The sequence below is a fragment of the Pecten maximus genome, chromosome 12 (assembly GCF_902652985.1).
Source record: "Pecten maximus chromosome 12, xPecMax1.1, whole genome shotgun sequence".
Classification (NCBI taxonomy): Eukaryota; Metazoa; Mollusca; class Bivalvia; order Pectinida; family Pectinidae; genus Pecten; species Pecten maximus.
Window position 1 is genome coordinate 31,715,105 of NC_047026.1, and position 10,816 is coordinate 31,725,920.

Sequence of the window (10,816 nt, forward strand, 5' to 3'; positions counted from 1 at the left end):
CGTCTCACCTTGTAGCATATTTATTTCCTCTCTAAGGTCACCTAATGCTTCTGCTAAACCCAAATAATTTTCTTTGGTACGAACAATACAAAGGGGGTAGTTTCCCGATGCGGAGCTACTTCTATTCTCATTTACAATTGTGAATGTGAAATTAATGAGATGAAGTCTTTTTCCTACGTTGGTACCATCACCTGAAAGTTTGATGACTAACTTACCATCTGGAACAAAATTAGGGTTTTCAAGTAGTAAATGGGACAAAATTACTTCAAGATGTTGCCTAAATGACTGCTGAACACCCAACCCATCAGGAGTTTCAATTATTCGAAAATTTGAGTTTATCTTGGATATGAAATCCTGAATCGCAGTGCTGCGGGGTAATGTTTTGAACAGCATACTGAGTTCGTGGTACGCTTCTTTAGATACATTTAATGTATCAAGTATGTAAATCAGAGTGTTCATGTCATCAAGTTGTCTTATGCTTACATTTTGATGATTTTCTTTATTCTCACTCTCATAGATCTGGAGAACTTCTTTTTTCCCATTTCTTGAAACTAACACAGATATTGGTTTCACACCTTCCTGTTCCAAGAAACTCAGAGCTGTCTTACAAGCTGCCGCATCACATTTCCTCCTTTTTGACTGGTATGCTGGAGTGCAGTCTTCAAATGGTTTTCGTTTAATGGGAATAGTGTGGTTTTCCAAATTATCCTTTCCTGACGTCATTGACTGTTTTTCTGTGGATTTGATATAACTATAAAATTTCTCTTCTAGGGTACTTAATTCTTTCTTCTGATCTGCATTTTCTTTCTTTAAAGTTTCCATTTCTTCCTTTTGTTTCTGTAATAAAACTTCACACTCGTGTCTTTGCAGAGGTACTTCCCATGAATACTTACATTGTTCAATATCTTTCATAAATTTTCTAAACTGAGATCCTCCTTTGACCTTTGCACGTAGCCCCCTTGTTTTGAGTCTAAATAATTCCGCTCTCAATGTGTTTAAATGCCTCTCATTTGTTGCAAACGACAATACACACTGATCTTGTAAAATTCGTTGATATTCCACCATATTGTCGTAACTTAATGCTTTGTTCCAAAAATGTTTCTGAAGTATACCAAATAAAACTCCACAGGATAAAACAACCATGATTCTTGATTAGTTCAAACTTCAGGCAAATCATCACGACATGCTTTATAAATGTGAACTATTGAGGAAAGACGCAAGCATTCCACTGTTTCCTGGGACTTTTACGAAACTAAAGACGAGTTCAGTGCCCTGTGGGATTTCGACTTTTGTCAAGGTGGTCGGGGTACACGTTGAATTCTGTCTTGTTCTTTTTCTGTCTAAGCCAAAATCTGACAGTTACAGTTTTTATATAATAGCTATCACCGTGTTGATTTTGGACAAGATAATCCCAACCCACACCAAATATTTTTTCTAAGGATTGTCTGCTGTCAACTGTGAAAATTGTCTTCATCCTTGTTTCTTTGAAAATTATTCCAACTTGCCTTAGAGGCTCAAACTGTTCGGTGTCCATTTTCATACGTATAAACACCTTACTATCAGTTTTTGTATATCTTAGTGAATTTTTTATGTCAATCTTCAGCTCTGCAACTTTCCCATTGGTTGTTTCCAATTCCCTGTTTACTCTAATGTCCTCCTTTTTTTTCCACTCATCATAGCGATGATGCCATCCTACAATAAAAAAAATAACACATTAAATAATTTTTCATGTCTGCATTATATAAATGCCCCCGCCCCATTTAATACAAAATAGTTCAATCTTTCAAATTTTGTCAATTAAGGGCAACATGTTTTTGAATCACTCTGTGACCATGAAATGCTATATTGTGTGTTTGGGTGTTTTCCTCACAAAATGAATGCTTCAAAATTCTTCATTTCGCCGTGCCGACTACAAATAAGGCCAAATATTATTAAAACAGGATAATAACCAAATTTTGACCAAATGTGGCCATCTTGAATCATAAGTTCACATTTTTATAATGTCTAATGAGTGCTGTCACTTTATCATTCCTCTATTAAGTACATCAAGCATGATATTTCAGTACCTCATGGTTATGGAGAGAGCCCCTACAAGCTTTTACCCGAAACTGAGGTGGGGGGAGGTCAACAGTAAAATGTAGGGCACAGTGACCCGATTCTGGTATGACATCTCACCTCGTCCTACACATAGCTAGATGGACCCAAAAGGTTACCGAGTAAGTGCCCTACATAATACAGGAAATACAGTCCAGACATGTTTTTTTCTAAAATGTAGGTCAATGTCTAAACACAACTCTCACCTAAGTGGATCTACATACCTTGATCATTTTAAAAGCTCCAATGCCCTATAGGTTTAATATAAGGATATATTTAGCTAGCCGCGCCCCCGATGGAGGACTTATTAACTCTTAATGAACCTCACATAATTTTTTAATGACTCTATATACACTACCAGAGCCTGAGTCTATGCCCTATTAGCCTACAAAGGCCTGACACAAATGGACAGGATAAATAAACTTATACTTTGATCTTGGAAGAGGGATTGTCTGCTTATGGTAAAATATTGTTTCCCATCATGAAAACCGATTCCAAATAACAACGATGTAATTTGTAAATCATGTCTTGGGTCAGACATTCCTGCCAAAACCCCAAGGCAGTGAAAAACTCTATTAATTCGCCCGATATGCAGTGACTTCACTCAGGTAATTTATATACGGTATACATACCGGGTATATACATGTATATTCTTGCATATGTCACAACTCTCTGTAACAGCACTGAGCAGTAACATACCCCGGTATTATGCAGACAGAAACTGCAAATTTATCAACTTGTTTTTATTCACAGTCAGTGACAATCAATGATATTCTTTTTTTCTCACCTTTATAATGAACCTTGCAGTAACCACCGTCTTTTGATTCTTCTATGATCTCTACTGGATAATATTTATCCACATGTGATGTCCTTCGCCTGCTCCTTGCAATTGGCAGCGACAGCTTTTCCAAGTCACTATAGAAGATATGAATAAACATTTAATTCTCAAAAACAAATTGTATTGTGTATGCAATTGATTTGTAAACATAAATAGCTACACGTATATATATAGCTCATTAGCTAGAACTAGTTAACATACCAGGTATCTATATAATTGCTGACCATTCAAAGACAGGAATCAAACCAAGGTAATTTGGCCGATTAATTATATTATGATATCAATAATAAATATCTAATTTTAAACCATTCCTACGAAATACAAGATACCAAAATATATATCCCCAATACTAAGGAGGACTGTATTGAACGAATGGGAGACAGAGGATATGGGTAGATCCTCAGTGACGTCAGCAATGAACGCCCTGCCTCCTCCTGTTCTGGTTTTGGAAGCATATCGCACAGGCATATGAAAGAATCCATTGGTTTGCCCGGGTACACATGATATAAATGAAGCAAAATAAACCCGAACTGAATACAGTTCATACAGCCCTCAAAATCTATTTATATCCCCAATACTTAAGAAGGAGGACTGTAGTGAACGGATGGGAGACACTGATCATGAGGATACGGGTAGATCTAGGGGTGGGTGGGTTAGATTAAATAAATTTCTGTGAAAAAAATGACATCGATCGTTGACTGGTGGAGCATTCCTGCCCTTCCATGTCATTGTTACCGAATTTTATTTTTATATTGCCCCCCCCCCCCCCCCCCCCCCCCCCCCCCCCCCCCTCTCCGGGTACTCCGGCTTTCCTCCACCTCCAAAACCTGGCACTTCCTTAAATGACCCTGGCTGTTAATAGGACGTTAAACAAAAACAAACAATTACCCCCCCCCCCAAAAAAAAAACCCCCAAAAAACCCTCTGAAAATGTTTTGCACGGTCAAACGCATCGAATGCAACAAATTTTCCACGACCCTGTATAATGTGGCAGTCATTTTCGTGTAGTAGGTTTTATTACTGTAATAATTACTTCTAATAATAAGTTTTAATTTCGTGTTATACATACACAATCAAGTGATGCATACGACAAAGTCCTCATGCTAATCTAGACTAGGCTATGTGTGACACCTTGATGGAGGAACTCAGGACTTTTTTCACCCGACACCGCTTTCTGTCCCACATCGATTGTTTGAAAACATTATTTGTCCAGTTTCACATGTTTACACTCATATTAAAACGTGGGAAAGTAAGTACTTACTAATAGGAACTCACCCGCTCCCTGTTTGGGCCAATAATGTATCTTGGCCTTCGCTCAGAGGTCCGACGGGCGCCGATTCCACAACATCCCAGAAGGTTCGCCATTTTTTTTGTTTCGCGCGTTATTGTAACAGGGGCGATAACTCTGTTTCCACAGTATAAAAAAAGTTTGATATGCGGACATATATAGAAGAGGGAATAAGGTTGTTATCGCTAGGACAGGGGAGGTAAATTGTCCAGTGTTGTGGATGTGTAGATACTTAGAGCTAGTCCTGACGCTTTTATTTTTCGCGCAGTTGTTTCTTGTAAAAAATCGAACAGTTATAAGTTATGTAATTTGAATAAACCTTTATCGTACACCAGGGCGAGGGAGTTACTTTTGGATGCTCTGTCATCTATAGGCCTAGACAGAAAGAAGTTTGGTTTACATAGTTTAAGGAGTGGTGGGGCGACTGAGGTGTCGAAAAATCAGCAGGTGTCTGCTCGTCTGTTAAAGGCCCATGGTCGATGGAAGTCAGACGTAGCTAAGGACGGATACATAAAGGATCCACTAAGTACACAGTTGTCAGTGTCTTTGAATTTAAATATCTAAACGTAATATCTTTTTCACACACCTTTGCTTTTCGAATGAGCAACGAGCTGCAATCCCATTAATGTGTTTGTTATTCATTTGAAATTAATTACTTTATGTTCGGAGGAATATAATGAGGGAGAACATAAATGAAATTAAGTTCGGTTGTTTTCGTAAGTATTCGGTAGTTCATAGGGTGGTCATCGGGTTGGATGTCACGTGGTGTAGGGCTATATAAGGCACGCACGTGCTCTATGCGGTCTTTCGAGTTCGTTGCTCAACACTACATACACGTTGATTTATTTTTTGTTATATTTGGTTCTCTTCGTATACATATACGTGCTAGAACCGTAAGGTGTATTCAGGTTAAATGTATAGTCGCGTATATCGTAGTTATGCCGGTTAGCAGAGGTTTATAGGAGGATAGGCGTTGTGGGGCGATGGTTTTGTTCATGAACATATTTGATTTTGATGTGTTATCGATTAAAATGAATGAGCAACGAGCTGCAATCCCATTAATGTGTTTGTTATTCATTTGAAATTAATTACTTTATGTTCGGAGGAATATAATGAGGGAGAACATAACAGGTGAGTAGTAAAACTGGTTTGGCTGGGTATGCCAACACTGACACTTCTCAGGTAAGTTGAGGAAAGTTGGGGATCATGTGAAGAGCATGCACATGAGGTTTACTTCACTATCTACCCAAGGTAGAGTTGGACAGTACCAGGCAGGACTCTGACCAGAGAGGTTGGGTGTAAAGTATAGGGCTATATAGGAGGGCTGGGTGCCTAAACTCCTACTATGGTGCCTGTCAAGATGACATTATATTAGCTGGGTGCTATTTATGGCTGTGTGCCTGTAAATATGTTATTTCCAAGCTGTGTGCTTCGAAGCTGTGACGTCTGTGGCTGTGTGCCCTTTGTACAGTGTTTGTAGGACTGTGTCCATGTGGCTGTGTGCCTATTTTGAAGGACTGTGTGTCCGAACGGCTGTGTGCCTATTTTTCCAAGGACTGTGTGTCCATAAAAGTCTGTGGTAAAGCCTGTGTCCAGGGTTTTCCGGATGAAGTAACTTGGGGAGTTGATGTGAGTATTACAACTTTGTGGTGTTCAGTGACAGTGAAAGTTAGCGAGAATGGTAATGTTATATTGAGTATTTCTTTAGATATTGATAGTGTGTAAATATTATCTTTGGAAAGAGTGAGTTATGGATAGCAAATGTATGTGTATTGTAGCGGTCATAATGGCCTGGACATGTTGATCAAAAGAATTGTATGAATTGAATATGATATATGTACATATGTTGTTAGAGATTAAAACTACTTGGTAATGACATTAATATGTAGAGAAGAGTTAGGTCCAGGTTAGGTATTTATGTCATTGATTATACCTTGTAGGTAACCTCTATATACGACCTTGAAGAGTCTATATACGACCTTGAAGAGTCTATATACGACCTTGAGGAGTCTATGTATGACCTTGATGAACCTGTGTATAACCTGAAGATACCTAGGCCTCAGAGGAACCTATATAATGACCTTGAGGAGCCTATTTAACCTTGTGAAACCTATGCGACCTTGAGTCAACCTTGTTGGGACATCCCATCGGATACGTTGGGAAGACCAGTGAAATCAGACCAGTGATGAAATTGTACCTGTTAAAGACATTCGCGCGTGTTACATTTAAAATTACTTGCAATTTGACTCTAGGCTAATTCTGTAATTTAAAGTACATAACGTAGGTGTAAGTATCTTTGAGTGTGTGTGAGAGAAACCTGCAAGATTAACGATTATGCATTTCATGTTTGTTTTGTTGTGTTTAGTTTGTAAATAAATGTACATAATTTGTTATTTTGGAGTTTGTCAATTGTTAAAACAAGGACGACGTCAAATTACTTTCCCAAACCTCGTGACATTTTGGTGGCAGCGGTGGGATAGATCTGATTGTTCCAATCTGTATATTTATATTATTAATCTAACGTCCTTTTTGTGACACTTGCCAAAAAGCAGTATGACTGATTTGAGTTCGTGGATGCAAGCAGGCAAGAGTTTTGGTTTAGAGGGTGAAGATTTGAAAGCATATGTAGAAAAGAAAAAGGCAGAAGTATTAGAGAGAAATGACAGAGCTTGGGCGAGGGAGGAGCAAGCTCGCGCTAGGGAGGAAGAAGCGAAGGAAAAGAAAGAGGTATTACAAATGGAGCTTGAGTTAGAGAAGGCCCAAGAAAGGGAGGTAATACAAAGGCGTGAAACCTTGGCGCTAGAGTTAGAAGTAGAACGACTTAAACGACAGCCAGCTGCTGGGGCTTCGACTGTAAGAGCTGACAATACAGTTGTCAAGGCTAAGATGCCTAAGTTACCCTCGTTCGATGAGAATACGGATAACATTGATGCATATCTCAATAGGTTTGAGAGGTTTGCTAATACTGTTAAATGGGATCAGGCAGAGTGGGCAACTCATTTAAGTGCTTTATTAAAAGGTAAGTCTCTTGAAGTTTACAATAGATTATCTGAAGAGGATGCTTTAGTCTATGATACCCTTAAGTTGGCACTCCTTAAGAGATTTCAACTCTCAGAGGAAGGGTTTAGACAAAAGTTTAGGAGTTGTAAGCCAGAAACAGGTGAGACCTCAGTTCAGTTTGTAAACAGGCTCGATAATTATCTAACAAGGTGGGTAGATCTGACCAAAACACCTCATACTTACGAAGGACTTAGAGATCTTCTGTTACAGGAACAGTTTGTCAATGCTAGCAATAAATCTCTAGTTTTGTTCTTAAAAGAGAGAAAGCCAGACACGGTGACGGAAATAGCTAAATTAGCTGATCAATATTTAGAGGCTCATAAGGGCGCAGATCTGACAGCCTTTTCGGTAAGTAAAGGACACAATCGTAAAACTCAGAGCTTTACTGCATCAGTTAGTGATGATTCTACACGCAAAGATGAACGCCGGTGCTATGTTTGCTCTGACAAGGAACACCTTGCTAAAGATTGTCCTTCCAAAAAGAAACATATACTCATCGTGCAGCGGGAATCGTGACGGAAGTTCAAACAGGGGAATGTGTAGGTTGTGGATGTCACACAGAGGGAAGTGAGAAGAAACCTAAACGCAGGGGCGTAAAGAAAATCAACAAGTGTACTGCTTACAAAGGTAAGAAATCCAGTAATGATACAGCGCTGTCGGCAGGATGTGTTGTACCAAACCAAGGTCTACAGGATTGTTGTACAACAGATGATCATGTTGTGCTCGAGTGTGGTCATCAGTTGCCTATGCTAAGTGCTGCGTGTGGCGACACAATATCCTGAATTAAACATGCTTCAAGTCTACCCATTACCAACGGCTATGTTGGCCAGACAAGTGTGTCAGTACTTAGGGACACTGGTTGTAGTGGGGTAGTAATCCGTAAGGACCTGGTAGAGGAACCCCAACTGACAGGTAGAACTGTGTCATGTGTTCTTATTGATAGCACTGTGAGAAAAGTTCCAGTGGCAGAGATCATAGTGGATACACCCTATCTATCAGGAAAAGTAGAAGCCTTGTGTTTTGTTAGTACTATATATGACCTGATAATTGGAAATGTTGAAGGGGCCAGAAATCCGGGAGAGCCTGACCCAGACTGGGGAAGGAAACCTTTTGTTTGTTTGTTTGTTTGTTTGTTTTTATTTAACGTCCTTTTAACAGCCAGGGTCATTTAAGGACGTGCCAGGTTTTGGAGGTGGAGGAAAGCCGGAGTACCCGGAGAAAAACCACCGGCCTACGGTCAGTACCTGGAAACTGCCCCACGTAGGTTTCGAACTCGCAACCCAGTGGTGGAGGGCTAGTGTTAAAGTGTCGGTACACCTTAACCACTCGGCCACCGCGGCCCCTGGGAAGGAAACCAACCAACAAGGAACCAGTTAACACCCAGGGGGACAACTCCATCAATGAAGGAACGGAGGTTAGATGTCAGGCTGTAGAGACGAGAAGTCAGAAGAATAGAAAGATTAAACCATTGCATGTACCAACTATAGGGGATTTAAGTCTGGATAAGAAGGATATTAAAAAGCTTCAGGACGAAGATGACTCAATACAACACCTAAGGAAATTGGTCAAATCAGGAGAGAAAAGGAAAACTGGTAAGTACAATACAGTGTGGATTACCGAGTCCAGAGGATTGCTCTATCGTAAGTTTCAGTCTACAAAGATAGCACGAGGTAAGGAGTTTACACAGTTGGTGGTACCAAAGAAGCTGAGGAACCATGTGATGGGTATTGGGCATGAATCTATTTTTTCAGGACACCTAGGGACTGCTAAGACGACAGAAAGAGTTCTCACAAATTTCTATTGGCCGGGTATACAGGATGATGTCAAAAGATTTTGCCATTCCTGCGATATATGCCAGAGAACCTTTCCCTAGGGTAAGGTCAGTAAGGTACCATTGACGGAGATGCCATTAATAGATGAACCTTTCCGGAGGGTGGCTGTTGATTCGGTGGGACCTATTCACCCTGTTACTGAGCAGAAGAATAGATACATACTAACCTTGGTGGACTATGCTACTCGTTACCCTGAGGCTGTAGCATTAAAGAACATAGATACACAGACAGTCGCCGAGGCACTGGTGGAAATGTTTTCTCGATTAGGTATACCGAGGGAGATTTTATCTGACCAAGGAACCAAATTTACCTCTGACCTCATGAAGGAAGTGGGGCGGTTGCTATCGATTCGACAGTTAACCACTAGTCCATATCATCCCATGTGTAATGGTTTAGTTGAGAAGTTTAATGGGACTCTGAAGTCAATGCTAAGAAAGATGTGTGCTGAGAAACCAAATGACTGGGATAGATACATTGGAGCCCTACTATTTGCATACAGAGAAGCCCCTCAAGACAGTTTAGGATTTTCTCCCTTCGAACTTCTGTATGGGAGGACAGTACGTGGTCCGATGACTATACTCCGGGAACTGTGGACTGGTGATGTGGAAACACCAGAAATCAAATCAACCTATCAGTTTGTATTGGATTTGAGAAACACTTTGGAGGAAACCTGTCGACTTGAAAGTAAGGAACTACGGAAGGCTCAGGTCAAGTACAAACAACATTTTGACAAAAAGGCGAAACGTAGATGTTTCAAAGTTGGGGATCAGGTGCTGATGTTGTTGCCGACAGATCGGAACAAATTGCTTTAGCAATGGCAGGGTCCACATGATGTCATTGAACGTGTCGGGGAAAACGACTACAGAATCCAAGTTAGGATAAACTGAAGGTATATCATGCTAACTTACTAAAATTTTGGGTAAGTATGAGTAAACTCTGACTGATTTACCTGGAAAGTGTATAATTGGAGAGCACGCCATTCAACTAACATCAGACGAACCTATACGTTCACGGCCTTATCCTATACCCCATGCATTGAGGGACACTGTCAGATATATTATATTAATATATTATTATTGATAATCTCACAAATACTAACCATAACATAGTTATTACTGGGAATATTAATATAGACTTACTAACACTCAAAACAAATTCTCATTTATCAAGAATTCTTACTAAATATCAACTACAAGATATTATACATAAACCAACTCGCATCACAAACACAACAGCTACTCAAATTTATATAATTTTAACTAACAATATTAATTTATTTACCCATTGTCAAGTTCTAGAGCCATTATGTAGTGACCATTGTCCAATTTTAACTCATATCTCTTTTAAAACTTTAAAAACTAAGTCATACAAGAAAAGAATGTATGATTGTCATCGAGCTGATTGGGATACTATTAACAGGGATTTACTTAATACTGACTGGAATACAATATCCCAAGATAACATTAATATTAATGATTTGTATACAGCACTTATAAATAAAATTAACGAAGTTATTAACTTACATGTTCCCCACAAGTCAGTTATGATCCGTCCTAATGATAAACCATGGATGAGTTCGGAAATTAGACTAAAACTAAGGCAAAAAAAAAAAAGATTCATAAGAAGCTAAATATAACAATAGAGATCAAGATTGGGCTAAATTCAGAATCATCCGTAATGAAACAATAGATCTAATCAGGCAAGC

General features: G+C 39.3%; 1 protein-coding gene and 1 long non-coding RNA gene across 2 annotated transcripts; one reads left to right on the top strand and one right to left on the bottom strand.

The window, feature by feature from the left end:
* Positions 1 to 1,264: 1,264 nt before the first annotated feature.
* Positions 1,265 to 4,318, bottom strand: LOC117338991. Its single transcript, XM_033900356.1, has 3 exons — positions 4,193 to 4,318; positions 2,882 to 3,009; positions 1,265 to 1,692 (listed from the first exon to the last, which is right to left on the bottom strand). Exons 1-3 carry the CDS (start codon positions 4,294 to 4,296, stop codon positions 1,265 to 1,267), a joined length of 660 nt encoding a protein of 219 aa, XP_033756247.1. The 5' UTR covers positions 4,297 to 4,318.
* A 1,397-nt stretch (positions 4,319 to 5,715) lies between these two features.
* On the top strand, positions 5,716 to 6,612 carry LOC117339837. The gene is made up of 2 exons (XR_004535328.1): positions 5,716 to 5,848; positions 6,160 to 6,612. It is a non-coding gene; the product is annotated as an uncharacterized LOC117339837 (long non-coding RNA).
* Positions 6,613 to 10,816: the final 4,204 nt, after the last annotated feature.

Bases quoted from the DNA above. Each gene is read 5' to 3' on its own strand.
- LOC117338991 (XM_033900356.1), bottom strand. From the start codon at position 4,296: ATGGCGAACCTTCTGGGATGTTGTGGAATCGGCGCCCGTCGGACCTCT. The intron at 3,010-4,192 runs GTAAGTACTTAC...TATCTTCTATAG, and splicing joins GAGCGGGTGAGTTCCTATTA to TGACTTGGAAAAGCTGTCGC. The intron at 1,693-2,881 runs GTGAGAAAAAAA...TTTTTATTGTAG, and splicing joins CTGCAAGGTTCATTATAAAG to GATGGCATCATCGCTATGAT.